At 46.1% G+C, this 19,616-nt stretch overlaps 1 protein-coding gene across 1 annotated transcript in view; it reads left to right on the top strand.

Moving 5' to 3' along the window:
• Nucleotides 1–19,616, top strand: part of MIPEP (mitochondrial intermediate peptidase) — a 123,733-nt gene that overhangs the window by 56,843 nt on the left and 47,274 nt on the right. The window contains exons 13-16 of the mRNA XM_069759123.1: nucleotides 511–715; nucleotides 12,179–12,288; nucleotides 13,343–13,417; nucleotides 14,471–14,590. Coding sequence (XP_069615224.1) covers nucleotides 511–715; nucleotides 12,179–12,288; nucleotides 13,343–13,417; nucleotides 14,471–14,590 — 510 coding nt within the window. The remainder of the gene's footprint in view (nucleotides 1–510; nucleotides 716–12,178; nucleotides 12,289–13,342; nucleotides 13,418–14,470; nucleotides 14,591–19,616) is intronic.

The raw sequence follows: 19,616 nt of genomic DNA, 5'->3' as shown, positions 1-19,616 counted from the left end.
TATTTTCTGAGACTACGTTCAGATTAGCGTTGCGCGCCGCTGCGTCGGCGGCACGACGCACGAAAAAACGCGTGCAAACGCACGCAATAACGCTGCGTTTTGCGACGCGTGCGTCGTTTTTTGACGAAAATCGGACGCAAGAAAAATGCAACTTGTTGCATTTTCTTGCGTCCGACGCTAGCGTCAAAAACGACGCACGTGTCGGAAAACGCAACAAGAAAAACGCATGCGTCCCCCATGTTAAACATAGGGGCGCATGACGCGTGCGTCGCCGCTGCGTCGCCCGACGCAGCGTCGGGAAACGCTAATCTGAACATAGCCTAATAGCAGACTTGCGTGGTCTTCTCATGTCCACCATGCAGCTTTCAGCCGTAGACCCCGTAGTATGAGGCTGTGGTGGTGGTATTCTTCAGCTCTGCTGGCTTTAATTTAGTTTCCATGATGGTAACCGATTTCTAATGATGGCGGAGATATCTGCAGTGGTATATAACTATGATGTATCTACACCAGGACTGTCACTTCACCATACGTGGCGGGAGGCTGAAAGAAGATGGAGAATATCAGCTTCCTGTGGTCGTCTTAATGCTGAATTTCCCACAGTCGACCAAGAGCTCTCCGACGCTGCTAACCCCCGCTATGATGGAAAATCTCTTCCACGAAATGGGCCATGCTATGCATTCGATGCTGGGGCGGACTCGCTACCAACATGTGACTGGTAAGAGCAGTCTGGACTTTATATACATCCCCCGTCAGACGTAGTTCACTCAGCGCAGTTTCGATGCAGGTATTTTTGTTTCTTTTAAAGGAAGCCATTAAGTAGCAGCTTTTCCTGTATACTTTCCTCCCTTATTGAGTTTAAATAGCAACTAGACTTTTTTTTTTCTCTGAGTCATTAGTAGAAGTGAAGGTAAGAAACTTTAATGCATCTGATTAAGAATAAAATGCTTTCTTGTCACATTTTGTCTACCAGCAATGAACGTTCAACTTCAAAAACTGCTCAAATCTGTCTACCTATCTGTCTGCAGTGAGAACTGCTCAAATCTGTCTACAGATCTGTCTGCAGTGAGAACTGCTCAAATCTGTCTACAGATCTGTCCGCATTGAAGAATCAAACTACCGTACATCTGCTAAAATTCTATTTAGTGCAGGAGGGTCATGGGTCTAGAGGGAAAAAAAAGCAGAAAGGCTCAAAGAGAAAGCTCTTAGTCCTCTAGTGAGATTGGTATACCAATATTCGTAGCATGGCAGCTTAATCTGAAAAATAACTCTTTAAATCACACATTCAGTATTTAACGCAGTTTTTTTGTGCAAATGCCAGAAATCGATATAGCAGGAGGGAGAAGTCCTTCTTTTATACTTCCAATTCCCATTGTATCCACTCCTTGCTATAATTAAAAAAACTACATCAAACACTGCCCCATTTTAAACAATTAAAGGGAATCTCTCATCAGTTTTCTACCATGTAATCTGAGAGAAGCATAAGGTAGGGGCCAAGACCCTGATTCCAGCGATATATCACTGTTACTGTTTCAATAAAATCACTGTCTAATGAGCAGGAGATTATCACCACAGGACTAGCTGCCTTGTGCCTCCTAGTCCTCCTACTCTGTGTAACTCCGCCCTCACCACTGATTGGCATCTTTCTGTCAATGCACAGTGTACACCGAAAGCTGCCAATCAGGGATGTGGGCGGAGTTATACACAGCTCAGCATTCAGAGAACTGCTAGACCTGCAGCAGAGAAAATGGTGACCATCAAATGAAAAATCACTGGAATCAGGGTCTCTGCCAATATATCTTGTATTAAACATATTTTGAACTCTATGTAGTTTTCTCCTCTGTCCAATGCCTAAGTTATTCCGCTGCACACTAGATACATTCTTGTGATTCACAGGGGTTTTCTCACTAAATACATTTATTACTTATCCACGGTATAAGCGGTAAATTGGTGGTGATCCAACCAAAGGGATGCCCTCAATTCCAAGGACAGGTTCCCAAATTACTTTCTGTTAATGGAGTGATATATTGCGTTCTAAGGGATAGATTGTCTGTCTCGGTCTTGCTGCACTGACTTTAAAGGGACTGTTTTGGGATAAAATTTAAATTGCCCATATTCTTACAGGTGATAAAAGTAAGAAATACAACTATACTCGCCCTCCTCAGATTCAGTGACTGCTTGAGTTACTGGGCAGAGTGATTGTCTGCAGTGGTCAAGTGGGCTGCAGCATGCAGGCAATCCCGGCATGTGTTGTGGCTGTCAAACAGCCGCGAAACATGCAATCACGGGGACTCGAACATAGTATTCCAGCACGCCGAAGTCACTCGGTCAGCACCCGAGCATGGCGGATAACCCCCTATCCCAGCACGGTCACTCATCGCTAATCTTAAAGTTGATGGTTGTTTTGGTGAGAAATCCAGTGCTCTCCCATCCCCCACTTTCTCATAATGCCTCTTACTCTGCATTTTCGTGTTATGTGTTGTCATCGCGGACTGTGTAGAAGGGCTAACGGTTCACTAGGATTGTTTGTTTGTTCATTGTCCTCTTCGAGGCAGATGTTCTTTCACACGAGAACAACATAACGAATATAAATGAGAAGTCGCAAAACAACTTTTTTTTTAAAATTTTCTTTTATATTGATGCCAAGTAGAAGGATAAAAAGTTACACCATCTGCTAAAGCAGAACTGTGCCAATGTGCCCTTAAAGGGGGCATTTCCTTAAGCTTATCGCTAGGATGTAATAATTTTTTGATCCTTGGGGGTATTTCTCTGGGTCAGTGGGGGTCCCTGAGATCTATCAGTACATTAGCTTGCCTCCCCTTCTGCCTGGTTAATATGGCAGCTGAAGGCCTTGCAAAAGCCCCTAGGTCTGCCAGTAACATAACTTCTTAGTTTGCCTGTCAGCGTAGCGCTGTTAGGCTGGTAATACACATGCGATCTCATTTGGCCATTATCTTTCTCAGCTCCCCCCGAGTATGGGTTGGTTGGGCATTAAGTTCAATCTGCCAACCCATATCTCTCCATTATTTAGACTGTCGGCTTATTCCGTCCATATCGATCTACTCCGTTGTCTTTAGTCTTATGTGTATAGGAGCCTTTATGTACGCAATCACTGCTTAACCCCTTCATGACCCAGCCTATTTTGACCTTAAAGACCTTGCCGTTTTTTGCAATTCTGACCAGTGTCCCTTTATGAGGTAATAACTCGGGAACGCTTCAACGGATCCTAGCGGTTCTGAGATTGTTTTTTCGTGACATATTGGGCTTCATGTTAGTGGTAAATTTAGGTCAATAAATTCTGTGTTTATTTGTGATAAAAACGGAAATTTGGTGAAAATTTTGAAAATTTGGCAATTTTCACATTTTGAATTTTTATTCTGTTAAACCAGAGAGTTATGTGACACAAAATACCGTAGTTAATAACATTTCCCACACGTCTACTTTACATCAGCACAATTTTGGAAACAAAATTTTTTTTTGCTAGGAAGTTATAAGGGTTAAAATTTGACCAGCGATTTCTCATTTTTACAACGAAATTTACAAAACCATTTTTTTTAGGGACCACCTCACATTTGAAGTCAGTTTGAGGGGTCTATATGGCTGAGAATACCCAAAAGTGACACCATTCTAAAAACTGCACCCCTCAAGGTGCACAAAACCACATTCCAGAAGTTTATTAACCCTTCAGGTGCTTCACAGCAGCAGAAGCAACATGGAAGGAAAAAAATGAACATTTAACTTTTTAGTCACAAAAATGATCTTTCAGCAACAATTTTTTTATTTTCCCAATGGTAAAAAGAGAAACTGAACAACGAAAGTTGTTGTCCAATTTGTCCTGAGTACGCTGATACCTCATTTGTGGGGGTAAACCACTGTTTGGGCGCACGGCAGGGCTTGGAAGGGAAGGAGCGCCATTTGACTTTTTGAATGAAAAATTGGCTGCACTCTTTAGCGGACACCATGTCACGTTTGGAGAGCCCCCGTGTGCCTAAAAATTGGAGCTCCCCCACAAGTGACCCCATTTTGGAAACTGGACGCCCCAAGGAACTTATTTAGATGCATAGTGAGCCCTTTAAACCCTCAGGTGCTTCACAAATTGATCCGTAAAAATGAAAGAGTACTTTTTTTCACAAAAAAATTCTTTTAGACTCAATTTTTTCATTTTCACATGGACAACAGGATAAAATGGATCCTAAAATTTGTTTGTCAATTTCTCCTGAGTACACCGATACCTCACATGTGGGGGTAAACCACTGTTTGGGCACAAGGCAGGGCTCGGAAGGGAAGGCGCGCCTTTTGACTTTTTGAATGGAAAATTAGCTCCAATTGTTAGCGGACACCATGTCGCATTTGGAGCGCCCCTGTGTGCCTATGCAATGGAGCTTCCCCACAAGTGACCCCATTTTGGAAACTAGACCCCCCAAGGAACTTATCTAGATGCATACTGAGCACTTTAAACCCCCAGGTGCTTCACAGAAGTTTATAATGCAGAGCCATGAAAATAAAAAATAATTTTTCTTTTCTCAAAAATGATTTTTTAGCCTGGAATTTCCTATTTTGCCAATGGTAATAGGAGAAATTGGACCACAAATGTTGTTGTCCAGTTTGTCCTGAGTACGCAGATACCCCATATGTGGGGGTAAACCACTGTTTGGGCGCACGGCAGGGCTCAGAAGGGAAGGCACGCCATTTGGCTTTTTAAATGGAAAATTAGCTCCAATCATTAGCGGACACCATGTCGCGTTTGGAGAGCCCCTGTGTGCCTAAACATTGGAGATCCCCCACAAATGGCCCCATTTTGGAAACTAGACCCCCAAAGGAACTAATCTAGATGTGTGGTGAGCACTTTGAACCCTCAAGTGCTTCACAGAAGTTTATAACGCAGAGCCATGAAAATAAAATAAAAAATTTCTTTTCTCAAAAATGATTTTTTAGCCCGCAATTTTTTATTTTCCCAAGGGTAACAGGAGAAATTTGACCCCAAAAGTTGTTGTCCAGTTTCTCCTGAGTACGCTGATACCCCATATGTGGGGGTAAACCACTGTTTAGGCACATTCTGGGGCTCGGAAGTGAAGTAGTGACGTTTTGAAATGCAGACTTTGATGGAATGCTCTGCGGGCGTCACGTTGCGTTTGCAGAGCCCCTGATGTGGCTAAACAGTAGAAACCCCCCACAAGTGACCCCATTTTGGAAACTAGACCCCGAAAGGAACTTATCTAGATGTGAGGTGAGCACTTTGAACCCCCAAGTGCTTCACAGAAGTTCATAACACAGAGCAGTGAAAATAATAAATACGTTTTCTTTCCTCAAAAATAATTTTTTAGCCCAGAATTTTTTAATTTTCCCAAGGGTAACAGGAGAAATTTGACCCCAATATTTGTTGTCCAGTTTCTCCTGAGTACGGTGATACCCCATATGTGGGGGTAAACTATTATTTGGGCACTTGCCGGGGCTCGGAATTGAAGTAGTGACGTTTTGAAATACAGACTTTGATGGAATGGTCTGTGGGCGTCACGTTGCGTTTGCAGAGCCCCTGATGTGACTAAACAGTAGAAACCCCCCACAAGTGACCCCATTTCGAAAACTAGACCCCGAAATGAAATTCTCTAGATATGTGGTGAGCACTTTCAACCCCCAAGTGCTTCACAGAAGTTTATAACGCAGAGCCGTGAAAATAATAAATACGTTTTCTTTCCTCAAAAATAATTTTTTAGCCCAGAATTTTTTATTTTCCCAAGGGTTACAGGAGAAATTGGACCACAAAAGTTGTTGTCCAGTTTCTCCTGAGTACGCCGATACCCCATGTGTGGGGGTAAACCACTGTTTGGGCACACGTGGGGGCTCAGAAGGGAAGTAGTGACGTTTTGAAATACAGACTTTGATGGAATGCTCTATGGGCGTCACGTTGCGTTTGCAGAGCCCCTGATGTGACTAAACAGTAGAAACCCCCCACAAGTGACCCCATTTCGAAAACTAGACCCCGAAATGAAATTATCTAGATATGTGGTGAGCACTTTCAACCCCCAAGTGCTTCACAGAAGTTTATAACGCAGAGCCGTGAAAATAATAAATACGTTTTCTTTCCTCAAAAATAATTTTTTAGCCCAGAATTTTTTATTTTCCCAAGGGTTACAGGAGAAATTGGACCACAAAAGTTGTTGTCCAGTTTCTCCTGAGTAAGCTGATACCCCATGTGGGGGTAAACCACTGTTTGGGCACACGTGGGTGCTCAGAAGGGAAGTAGTGACTTTTGAAATGCAGACTTTGATGGAATGGTCTGCGGGCGTCACGTTGCGTTTACAGAGCCCCTGGTGTGCCTAAACAGTAGAAACCCCCCACAAGTGACCCCATTTTGGAAACTAGACCCCCAAAGGAACTTATGTAGATATGTGGTGAGCGCTTTCAACCCCCAAGTGCTTTACTGAAGTTTATAACGCAGAGCCGTGAAAATAATAAATACGTTTTCTTTCCTCAAAAATAAATTTTTAGCCCAGAATTTTTTATTTTCCCAAGGGTTACAGGAGAAATTGGACCCCAAAAGTTGTTGTCCAGTTTCTCCTGAGTACGCTGATACCCGATGTGTGGGGGTAAACCACTGTTTGGGCACACGTCGGGGCTCAGAAGGGAAGTAGTGACTTTTGAAATGCAGACTTTGATGGAATGGTCTGTGGACGTCACGTTGCGTTTGCAGAGCCCCTGGTGTGCCTAAACAGTAGAAACCCCCCACAAGTGACCCCATTTTGGAAACTAGACCCCCAAAGGAACTTATCTAGATATGTGGTGAGCACTTTGAACCCCCAAGTGCTTCACAGACGTTTACCAACGCAGAGCCGTGAAAATAAAAAATCATTTTTCTTTCCTCAAAAATGATGTTTTAGCAAGCAATTTTTTATTTTCTCAAGGGTAACAGGAGAAATTGGACCCCAGTAATTGTTGCGCAGTTTGTCCTGAGTACACTGATACCCCATATGAGGGGGTAAACCACTGTTTGGGCGCACGTCGAGGCTCGGAAGTGAGGGAGCACCATTTGACTTTTTGAATACAAGATTGGCTGGAATGAATGGTGGCGCCATGTTGCGTTTGGAGACCCCCTGATGTGCCTAAACAGTGGAAACCCCTCAATTCTACCTCCAACACTAACCCCAACACACCCCTAACCCTAATCCCAACTGTAGCCATAACCCTAATCACAACCCTAACCCCAACACACCCCTAACCACAACCCTGACCCCAACACACCCCTAACCCCAACACACCCCTAACCCTAACCCCAACACACCCCTAACCCTAATCACAACCCTAACCCTAAGGCTATGTGCCAACGTTGCGGATTCGTGTGAGATATTTCCGCACCATTTTTGAAAAATCCGCGGGTAAAAGGCACTGCGTTTTACCTGCGGATTTACCGCGTATAGCCAGTGTTTTTTGTGCGGATTTCACCTGCGGATTCCTATTGAGGAACAGGTGTAAAACGCTGCGGAATCCGCACAAAGAATTGACATGCTGCGGAAAATACAACGCAGCGTTCCCGCGCGGTATTTTCCGCACCATGGGCACAGCGGATTTGGTTTTCCATATGTTTACATGGTACTGTAAACCTGATGGAACACTGCTGCGGATCCGCAGCCAAATCCGCACCGTGTGCACATAGCCTAATTCTAAAGGTATGTGCACACGCTGCGGAAAACGCTGCGGATCCGCAGCAGTTTCCCATGAGTTTACAGTTCAATGTAAACCTATGGGAAACAAAAATCGCTGTACACATGCTGCAGAAAAACTGCACGGAAACGCAGCGGTTTACATTCCGCAGCATGTCACTTCTTTCTGCGGATTCCGCAGCGGTTTTACAACTGCTCCAATAGAAAATCGCAGTTGTAAAACCACAGTGAAATGCGCAGAAAAACCGCGGTAAATCCGCGATAAATCCACAGCTGTTTAGCACTGCGGATTTATCAAATCCTCTGCGGAAAAATCCGCAGAGGACCAGAATACGTGTGCACATCCCGAACCCTAACCCTACCCCTAACCCTAACCCTAGTTCTTACCCCAACCTTAATGGAAAAAAACAAATTCTTTATTTTTTTTATTGTCCCTACCTATGGGGGTGACAAAGGGGGGGGGTCATTTACTATTTTTTTTATTTTGATCACTGAGATAGGTTATATCTCAGTGATCAAAATGCACTCTGGAACGAATCTGCCGGCCGGCAGATTCGGCGGGCGCACTGCACATGCGCCCGCCATTTTGGAAGATGGCGGCGCCCAGGAAAGAAGACGGACGGACCCCGGGAGGCTAGGTAAGTATAAGGGGGGGGGATCAGGGCACGGGGGGGGGCGTCGGAGCACGGGGGGGGGGGGATCGCTGTGCGGGGGGTGGATCGGAGCACGGGGGGGGATCGCTGTGCGGGGGGTGGATCGGAGTGCGGGGGGGTTTGATTGGAGCACGGGGGGAGCGGACAGGAGGACGGGGGAGCGGAGCACAGGAAGGAGGGGAGCGGACCACAGATCGTGGGGATGGGGGGGCGATCGGTGGGGTGGGTGCACATAAGTGTTTCCAGCCATGGCCGATGATATTGCAGCATCGGCCATGGCTGGATTGTAATATTTCACCAGTTTTTTAGGTGAAATATTACAAATCGCTCTGATTGGCAGTTTCACTTTCAACAGCCAATCAGAGCGATCGTAGCCACGGGGGGGTGAAGCCACCCCCCCTGGGCTAAACTACCACTCCCCCGTCCCTGCAGATCGGGTGAAATGGGAGTTAACCCTTTCACCGGATCTGCAGGGACGCGATCTTTCCATGACGCATATGCTGCGTCATGGGTCGGAATGGCACCGACTTTCATGACGCAGCGTATGCGTCAAAGGTCGGGAAGGGGTTAAATTTTCCAATGGGAACAAATTAAAAAAAGAGAGATTCAAAGGATATTCTCATATTAGTAAAATGATTTAGTTAGCATAAAAAAAAGCAAGTTTGCAATTGACTTGCTATTTTTATCTGCCGCCATTCTTCTTTTATGAGAGCTTTTCTCTTAAGGCCCCTTCACATTTAGGCTTCTTTCACACTAGCGTCGGGCCCGGCCCGTCGCAGTGCGTCGGGCCGAGGTTACCGACGCTAGCGTTGCCTCCGCCGCACAACGGGTGCAGCGGATGCTGCTTTTCAGCGCATCCGCTGCCCCATTGTGAGGTGCGGGGAGGTGGGGGAGGAGTTCCGGCCGCGCATGCGCGGTCGGAAAAGACGGTCCGTCGGCTGCAAAAAATGTTACATGGAACGTTTTTTGCGGCCGACGGTCGGCCGAAACACGGCGCAACCGTCGCGCGACGGTTGCGACGTGTGGCAATCCGTCGCAATGCGTCGCGTAATGTTAGTCAATGGAGAAAAAACGACGCATTGTGACGGATTGCAGTTAACGCTAGTGTGAAAGTAGCCTAAGCGACGCTGCAGCGATACCGACAACGATCCAGATCGCTGCAGCGTCGCTGTTTGGTCGCTGGAGAGCTGTCACACAGACAGCTCTCCAGCGACCAACGATGCCGGCAACCAGGGTAAACATCGGGTAACTAAGCGCAGGGCCGCGCTTAGTAACCCGATGTTTACCCTGGTTACCATCCTAGAAGTAAAAAAAACAAACAGTACATACTTACCTACCGCTGTCTGTCCCCGGCGCTCTGCTTCTCTGCACTCCTCCTGCACTGACTGTGAGCACAGCGGCCGGAAAGCAGAGCGGTGACGTCACCGCTCTGCTTTCCGGCTCACCGACGCTCACAGCCAGTGCAGGAGAAGTGCAGAGCACAGCGCCGGGGGACAGACAGCGGTAGGTAAGTATGTACTGTTTGTTTTTTTACTTTTAGGATGGTAACCAGGGTAAACATCGGGTTACTAAGCGCGGCCCTGCGCTTAGTTACCCGATGTTTACCCTGGTTACCAGTGAAGACATCGCTGGATCGGTGTCACACACGCCGATCCAGCGATGTCCGCGGGAGATCCAGCGACGAAATAAAGTTCTGGACTTTGTTCAGCGACCAACGATCTCCCAGCAGGGGCCTGATCGTTGGTCGCTGTCACACATAACGATTTCATTAAAGATATCGTTGCTACGTCACAAAATGCAACGATATCGTTAACAATATCGTTATGTGTGAAGGTACCTTTATATAGTGTACAGCTTGTTTCCTTGGAGCGTGACCACTAAAGTCTGGCCAAGTGTGCGAAGCAGTTACATTCCAGGAGAGGAGTTAACTCCTTACATCCTAGCCTCTTTTCTCTACTCCACTGATTTCTCTGCAGCAGTTTGTTGCTCATCTCCTTCACCTTCCCTGCAGTTCCTGACAGGGATTTTATCTAGACCTTCATAATCACAATCAGCCAGCACTAGCAGCTCCAGAACTGCTCTCCTAATCACAGCTCTCACTTGTACAGTGTGCTCATACATGTCTGATCGACATCTTTACCGCTGTTCCCATACACATTAGACCAGTGCAAATAATCGTTACAGTGTTTCTGTTCACGCAAAAATTAATTTAAAGGTTAATCCATAAAACATGTTTTATTGTGCAATAATACTAATGTTAAAAAAAAACAAAAAACTCTACATTGTTTTAAAATCATTAAAGCCCAAAACAAGCCTTTCCTTTGAAAGTGTATTTTCAAGTTGAGCAGCTCAATGCTATACAGTCTCCTTACGTTCTGCTTTCTGGCAGGGCGGGCTCTCCTCTTTGAGTGTCAGTTCTGATAAGTAGCTGGACCTACAGAACTCGGCACAAGTTCTAATGTGGTTTGTTCTGTCTGAAGGGTTTCCTGCGCTATATTTACATATAGATAGAAATAGCAGAGCATTTGAACAAGCACATTGCTCAAAAGCCGGGATTAGGAGACTTGCTCTGGGAAAAGTCAATTCTGTAGGTTGGTGATTCTGCAAGATTTATAGTCACAGAATGTCAGGCTCTACGTTGAAGGGAGGTTAGTAGATAACTTCTGTTTAGAAATTAATGGGCTGGAGGCAGATGGCTGGTATGTTAGGAGTTAACTTCTCTCCTGGAATGTTACTACTGAGCAGGCACTCTCCATGGAAATCAGCTGTACACTGTGAAAGATGAACCCTCACATTGCAGGAGAGTGACAGCAGATGAAAAAAGCAAGTCAATTGCAAACTTGCTTATTTTCATGTTGTATAAATATGGTCTCATTCACAAGCCCGTGTTTATTGAACAATTGTTATTCGTGTTTTGTCTTCGTGTCAGTAGTGGTATCTTCAGACCACAAGTTTTCATCAGTAAGGCCCGTCTGAGGCTGTTGGGATGTCTTCTATAGCGTGGGAAGGTGTTGGTAGCTTGTGTATAAATGGAAGCGATGGCACAGATGTGCGCACCAGCGCCTCTCCCGATGACGGCTGTCTGCAGTGGGACGATGGCAGCCACCATGTAGCACAGTGACACTTGGAGCTTTCATGTCGGGCCAGTTTGCTAATATTTGTGAAGGGTGTGAGCAGCGGGGGTTGGAGTTCACCTCCGCACAGCTGTGCAAACATTATTAGATTTTCAGTTTTTTACCAAATATGAATGATCGTGTGATCTTCATTTCCGATCATTACGTGTAGAAATGTTATATGTTTTCCATCCTGTTTTTAGGATTCCTTAATTCAGTGTCTTGCGGATGTTGTAATGATACTGGGGGGCGGCAGGTTTTTTTTATGGGGGGGTAAGAGTAATTAATCAGTTCTATTTTATATGAATGAGAACCAGATACTATTCTTTACTTTTCTGATCTATTTTATATTTTCTGCACATGATTTTTGGGGGAAAGCGGTTTTGCCTGAGCTTCTTTTTAACAGCGTTGAGAGATGAGCTCTACCCCAAAACTATGGGAAACAATTTACCGGGGGCGGAGGTAAGATTCCAAGCATGCTGTCTGTGACCTCTGCAGGGAGGTGGAGGAGGTGAGATGTGACCGCCACCTACAGTGAAATGTGGTTCTTGTGTTACTTACCTGCCATTGCTTTTCTGCCTGTGATGATAATGAGACTGCTGAAAATTGATCTCTACAGAACAGGGGATGTGCCTTGAGGCTTTGTGGTCAGAGTGAAAGGGGCAAAGATTTAGTTTAAAACATTTTTCATATTTGATGTAAAGATGATTGAGATTGGGTCACATTGCATTTTTCTTTTCTTCTACCTGTTTTTTAGGCACCCGATGTTCTACCGACTTTGCGGAGGTCCCGTCTATTCTTATGGAATACTTTGTTAGTGATTACAGAGTCGTAAACCAATTTGCAAGGCACTACCAGACCGGACAGGTAAATTATGGAAGATCGATGTTTCATACGCCAATCATGAGAGTGGTGGAGTATAAGTCAGCAAACCTATTTATTCGGAAGTGCCCGCTTCTTAAAGGGAACCTGTCACCCCGAAAATCGCGGGTGAGGTAATCCCACCGGCATCAGGGGCTTATCTGCAGCATTCTGTAATGCTGTAGATAAGCCCCCGATGTTACCTGAAAGAGGAGAAAAAGACGTTATATTATACTCACCCAGGGGCGGTCCCGCTGCTGGTCAGGTCGGATGGGCGTCTCTGGTCCGCTCCGGCGCCTCCTATCTTCTTTCCATGACGTCCTCTTCTGATCTTCAGCCACGGCTCCGGCGCAGGCGTACTTTGCTCTGCCCTCTTGAGGGCAGAGGATAGTACTGCAGTGCGCAGGCGCCGGAAAGGTCAGAGGCCCGGCGCCTGCGCACTGCAGTACTTTGTCTGCCCTCAACAGGGCAGAGCAAAGTACGCCTGCGCCGGAGCCGTGGCTGAAGATCAGAAGAGGACGTCATGGAAAGAAGATAGGAGGCGCCGGAGCGGACCAGAGACGCCCATCCGACCTGACCAGCAGCGGGACCGCCCCTGGGTGAGTATAATCTAACGTCTTTTTCTCCTCTTTCAGGTAACATCGGGGGCTTATCTACAGCATTACAGAATGCTGCAGATAAGCCCCTGATGCCGGTGGGATTACCTCACCCGCGATTTTCGGGGTGACAGGTTCCCTTTAATTTGGTGCATCTCGTACAGACAACAAACCTGGTGTTGCTTGAGTTATAAGCCAGCAGAGAGTTTTGCTATAATTTATGCAAATTTCTGGAATATAGTAAATCCATCAGGCAGCTGAGAAGCCTAGGACATCCTGCTAAGCCCCTGCTCACTTTTTAGAATAAGGGTGAGGGCAGCGGGGGAAAAAACAAAAATGATCAAATTTATGCAAAATTGTTACCCCTATAATTGTTGTGCACGGCATTTCCTAAGAATGTAGTTCTGGGAAATCCACCAATGCGGGATACTTACAGGTTGTCTACAATTTGTTTTCTGTTATAGCCTTTGTCTAAACCTATGGTATCTCGCCTCTGTGAATCCAAAAAGGTTGGCGCGGCTTCAGACATGCAGCTTCAGGTGAGTGTATTCAGTTCTCACTTGTTAAAGCCAATAATGGCAAAGATTGAATATTTAGAGGGAACCTGAGATGTAAAAAAAAAACCTAATCTGCAGGATAATAGTGCTCTTAAGCCATACGGCCGCCTCACTTACACCCCGACTAATGGGAGAATAAAAGCCTCCAGCTTTCAGTCATTCAGATACGGCTGGCGCGGCTTCAGTCGGCACGGCTTCAGTCGGCGTGGCTTCAGTCGGCGCGGCTTCAGTCGGCGAGGCTTCAGTCGGTGAGGCTTCAGTCGGCGCGGCTTCAGTCGGCGAGGCTTCAGTCGGCGCGGCTTCAGTCGGCGCGGCTTCAGTCGGCGAGGCTTCAGTCGGCGCGGCTTCAGTCGGCGCGGCTTCAGTCGGCGAGGCTTCAGTCGGCGTGGCTTCAGTCGGCGCGGCTTCAGTCGGCGCGGCTTCAGTCGGCGAGGCTTCAGTCGGCGCGGCTTCAGTCGGTGTGGCTTCAGTCGGCGCGGCTTCAGTCGGCGAGGCTTCAGTCGGCGCGGCTTCAGTCGGCACGGCTTTAGTCGGCGAGGCTTCAGTCGGCGCGGCTTCAGTCGGCGCGGCTTCAGTCGGCGAGGCTTCAGTCGGCGCAGCTTCAGTCGGCGAGGCTTCAGTCGGCGAGGCTTCAGTCGGCGAGGCTTCAGTCGGCGAGGCTTCAGTCGGCGCAGCTTCAGTCGGCGAGGCTTCAGTCGGCGAGGCTTCAGTCGGCGCGGCTTCAGTCGGCGCGGCTTCAGTCGGCATGGCTTCAGTCGGCGAGGCTTCAGTCGGCGAGGCTTCAGTCGGCGCAGCTTCAGTCGGCGAGGCTTCAGTCGCCGCGGCTTCAGTCGGCGAGGCTTATGTCACCACTTCATACACAGTGAAAGGTGACTGTAACCACGCCTCGACACTGACTGACAGCTGGCTCAGCTGGTTCACTTTAGTAACTTGGATACAGTGAAACCTCTCCTTAAGACCACCACTCTGAGAAAACCACCCTTTTATCTAGACAAGATTGACGCCTTGCGTTCACTGTTGTTTTCTGTATTCCAGGTCTTTAACTCTATGTTGGACCAAATTTATCATGGAAAACACCCTCTAAAGGGCTCAACGACAGACATTTTAAGGGAAACCCAGGAATTGTCCTATGGGTTGCCGTATATACCTCATACAGTAAGTACGCAGTCCATTGACTCATTCCTTAATGGAGGTTTCTCCATTGCAGCCAGATGAGGTCAGTCCACACCTCTGCAGCTGGCATCCTCAGCACCTCTTGCACTTACTAAGCCCTGCGATATCATGACGTCGTGTGAGGACTATTTACTAGGGAAGGGAACTGAGCACAAGAGAATGCAGTTGGAGAAGTGAAGACCGCCACATAAGACCGGACTTGACGTTAAACCAGGACCATGATTTTTTTTTTTTTCATAAGTTTTACATTTCTCCAACAATTAAGCGATAAAGCGATTACTAGTCTCATTTCCAGGTACATGGGACTTTTTGATAACGTTTTATTGCACTTTTGAACAAAAAAGTAATAATTCTGTATTATTTTATTTTAAATGTTTTCTGAGAGCTATAGCTCATTTTTCTGAGTACAGCATTCTGTGAATGTTTTTTCATAACAAGCTTAAATTGTTATTGGTACCATTTTGGGGCACATACGACTTTTCTTTTTTCTTTTGCTAATTAATTGGATGGGATAAAAGATGGATTTTTATTGTTTTGTCCTTACTGCACATGGTGATACTAGGTCCATCTCTATTTTTGGGGCATTTGTTTTATGGATTAAATGACTTTTTTTTATTGTGACATTTTTTTATTTATTTTTTTATAATCTTTTTTTTTTTAAACTTAAATAAATAAATATATATATATGTATATATACTCTTGAACACATGCGAACTATGGATTACATAGATAATACCCTGCACTACTTATGTTGTGAAGAGCATCATCAAACCTGCCTGTATTATATTGACAAAGCAACTATTAGTCCATGCCTGGTACAGTGTGTCAAGCTTTTATCTATGGCAGAAGTGGAGGCCACTGTTAAAGGGAACCTGTCACCTGAATTTGGCGGGACCAGTTTTGGGTCATATGGGCGGGGTTTTCGGGTGTTTGATTCACCCTTTCCTTACCCGCTGGCTGCATGCTGGCCGCAATATTGGATTGAAGTTCATTCTCTGTCCTCCGAAGTACATGCCAGCGCAAGGCAATCTTGCCTTGTGCAGGTGTGTACTTCGGAGGACAGAGAATGAACTTCAATCCAATATTGCGGCCAGCATGCAGCCAGCGGGTAAGGAAAGGGTGAATCAAACACCCCCCGCCCATATGACCCAAAACTGGTCCCGCCAAATTCAGGTGACAGGTTCCCTTTAAGCCTCTGGTTGCCATAGCAACCATGTAATTGCACTGTATGGAGTCAGTGTAATGACAGAGGGAGCAGTCTCCCTCTGTCAGACTATCAACATGCAGCAATTACTATTGTGGCATGTAAGGAGTTAATTGAGCCAAAACCAACGCTGACCGAGCTCAATACCCTCTGCTATATCTTTGCTAGAAGGGGGAATTGAGCTTTTTGAACAGCAGAAGTCCCAGGATCTTGATCACGGGATGAAGGTACACGGTCTTTTCCATTAGGACAAGATAAGGTGGTTGCAGCAATCCCTCCAGATGTCCCCATACACATGGTTGCTTGGCTTGGCCCAGCGTTTTCCACGGGGAGACAGGTGAAAGCAAAAGGAGCGGCCATTGACATTTCAGCTACCGAATCCCCTCCTCTTACGATGTTGGAAGTCCTTCATACACATCCATTGGTCAGTCATTGCCGTCCACATTGGTTTTGGACAATTTTCATCTCCTGTGTATGAGATCTTTATTAAAAATCCAACTAATTAGATTTAAGGGCAATATGGCTGCCAGTTACCGAGGTCTAAAGAGCCAAGTGTGAAAGCCATTCTTTAGGGTCTTTACTTTGGATTTCTGGCAACATGTCGGCAAAACTGACTTGGTGATCAACATGTACGTTGTGTAGTCTCCACACATTACCCCACAGGTGACGCCTGTGTTTGCTCCAGTATGCAGCACCCTGACACCTCGTCTTTCTCCCCAGCCGTTTTCCCTTTTGTGTGATGGACTTGATGAACGGCTTAGTTTTAGCAGATCCCTCCAGAAAAGTCACAATTGCATAGAGGATGAATAATTGGCCAGCACCTGGCTTATGTCTAGAGCCCCCTAAGTGGTTAATCGGATGCTAAATTCCTGGGCACTTCCCCTGAGTAAACGCCTCCTAAATATTTACACTACGCTCCCATCTATATGTGTCCCTGACAGCTTCATACAAACAGTCAAGTGCTGTGAGCCGGACCTTTAATCTTCCCTCTTGCTCTGTTAACAATATGAGCTCGGTCTCTCGCTGGGTTTACTTAAGTGATCCAAATCAAACACATTTTCCAGCTCGGAGACACTTTATTTGGCAGAGTGTTTGAGATTATGGACCTTGAGGTTTTGTTTTTTTTTTCTAACTAGTTTTAAAAGCAGAATTTTTGTACTTAAAGGGAACCTGATTCATGCTGCCCAAACCGCTAAATGCATGAATCGCAACCAGGTATATTCACAGGAAGGTATATTCACAGGAGCGTTTCAGAGAAAATATAGTTAGAAAATCCATCCAGGGACCGTAGTCCATGTAACGTGGAGGTTTTGGCAGTTTTCACACCGGCATTACGTGGGCTGACACCTCGGAGTTGCGGTATAATTACCTTCTGTAAGATAATGCTGGGTTGTTTTACAGCTGTCATATAAATGTGAGGAGATCAGCCCCAATACGAGGTGGAGAGTGTCAGTCTCCTTGTCTTGTCTCGCAGTGTCTTGGGCATCTTGATGAGATTTGTACATCCATATATAACGTTGCGGATTGTTTGGATCAGCCATTAGTCAGGGTCTGATTGTTGGAGATTAGTGATGAGCGAGTGTACTCGTTGCTCGAGTTTTCCTGAGCACACTCTGGTGACCTTCTAGTATTTGTTAATGTTCGGAGATTTAGTTTTCATCACTGCAGCTGAATGATTTACAGCTACTAGCCAGGCTGAGTACATGTGGGGGTTGTCTGGTTGCTAGGGAATCCCCACATGTAATCAGGCTGGCTAGTAGCTGTAAATCATGCTGCTGAGGTGATGAAAATGTAATCTCCGAGCAGTCATAAGTACTCGGAGACCACCCGAGCGTGCTCGGGAAAACCCCAGCAACGAGTACACTCGCTCATCACTATTGGAGATCTGAACGCTAGTGATTATAGAGACCAACATGGATCGTATATATATCTATTACCTATCCTCTGAAACGGTGGTAGGTGGCACGTGTGATGACTCCCTGTTACGTTGCTGACCAGGTAGCGATGATCGCCGCTTCTGTATGTGAAAAGCAGCTTCTTGTGGAAATGAAGTAATTGACAGGAGGAGAATTATAGGAGGATTGAGACGTAACTTTACCTGCTTGTACAAACGCCCTGAGGACATGGAATAAAAATAATTACCGTATGATGTCGAGTGGGAAAGAGAACGTCTTTAAGAAGAAGAGGCTTCAAGGGGAGGGTGTCGGGTATAACGTGGTGATGACAGACTAGAGTGTCCTGCCAAGAAATGGAGCGCGCCGGATCTTATACAAGAATAATACAATCAGGTGATAGAAGAAGTTAGGCTATGTGCACACCGTGCGTTTTTGAAGCGAGGAAATGGGCCAAAAACACTACGGAATTCAATGACAATCCTGAAGTGCTGTGCACATGACCAATAAATTTCCTTAGAGTATTTGCAGGGGTTTTTTTCTGCAGCATGTCAATTCTTTGTGCGGATTTTTAGAGTTTTCCACACACCAGGGATTCAAGCTTGAGGAGGCTAATTTGCATATTCCAGGTGCCTTCTGGGAAAGCGAAGAGTCTCCCTAAGCTAGAAGATCGTTGGGTACAGCCGGGACCAGCTGCTTGGAAAGAATCACCAAACCAGGGATTCAAGCTTGAGGAGGCTAATTTGCATATTCCAGGTGCCTTCTGGGAAAGCGAAGAGTCTCCCTAAGCTAGAAGATCGTTGGGTACAGCCGGGACCAGCTGCTTGGAAAGAATCACCAAACGAATTTTTGCCTGTAGGACATTATTGCAAGAGAGCTTGGCTGAGTAGATTACACAAGAAGGAAAACACACAGCAAGTCAGCAGGATCTAGGAGCAACATGGCAGATGTGACAACCTACATGGTGAGCTGCAGCTTGTGCTACATGTTCACAGATCGACCACAAGAAGAATTAAATTTCACATGTCAGAAGTGTAGACTAGTGGCCCTTTTAGAAGAAAAGGTGCGGGGTCTGGAAGAAAGAATAGCAACTTTGAAACTCATCAAAGAGAATGAAGACTTTCTAGACAGAACAGAAGCATCTCTACTGGTCACAGAAGGTGAAAAAAGTGTCAGAGAACCTCCAAAAGCAGATGAGTGGAAGCATGTGACCAAAAGAAGCAAGAAGACCATGGAGAAATCACCAACCACACAACTGAAGAACCGATATCAAATCTTTGTAGAGGATGAAGATGGCACACCTAAGGATGAAGCAATACCAGCAAGCAAAAAAGAAAAGGGCACACAGCAACAAGTGACAGCAAAAAGTACAGCCAAGAAGCAACGAAGAGTGGTGGTGGTGGGAGACTCACTACTGAGAGGCACAGAAGCAGCCATCTGCAGACCGGACATAACTGCAAGAGAAGTATGCTGCCTTCCAGGTGCGATGATCAAGGATGTGACCGATAGGATACCAAAGCTCTTCAACTCCAAGGACGTCCACCCATTTCTTCTGATACATGTTGGCACCAATGACACGGCAAGGAAGGACCTACCGACAATCTGCAAAGACTTTGAAGAGTTGGGGAAGAAAGTAAAGGAACTGGATGCACAGGTAGTTTTTTCTTCTATCCTTCCAGTAGACGGGCATGGCACCAGGAGATGGAACAGGATCCTTGATGCAAACAACTGGCTAAGACGATGGTGCAGACAACAAGGATTCGGATTCCTGGACCACGGTGTGAATTACTTGTACGATGGACTCCTCGCCAGAGACGGACTACACCTCAACAAACCTGGGAAACACACATTCGCCAGAAGACTCGCTACACTCATCAGGAGGGCGTTAAACTAGAAGAAGAGGGGACGGGAA

This window comes from Ranitomeya imitator, chromosome 3, assembly GCF_032444005.1.
Source record: "Ranitomeya imitator isolate aRanImi1 chromosome 3, aRanImi1.pri, whole genome shotgun sequence".
In the NCBI taxonomy this organism is placed as follows: domain Eukaryota; kingdom Metazoa; phylum Chordata; class Amphibia; order Anura; family Dendrobatidae; genus Ranitomeya; species Ranitomeya imitator.
The sequence above is the reverse complement of the archived record's forward strand: the minus strand, read 5'-3'. Positions and strand labels throughout refer to the sequence as shown.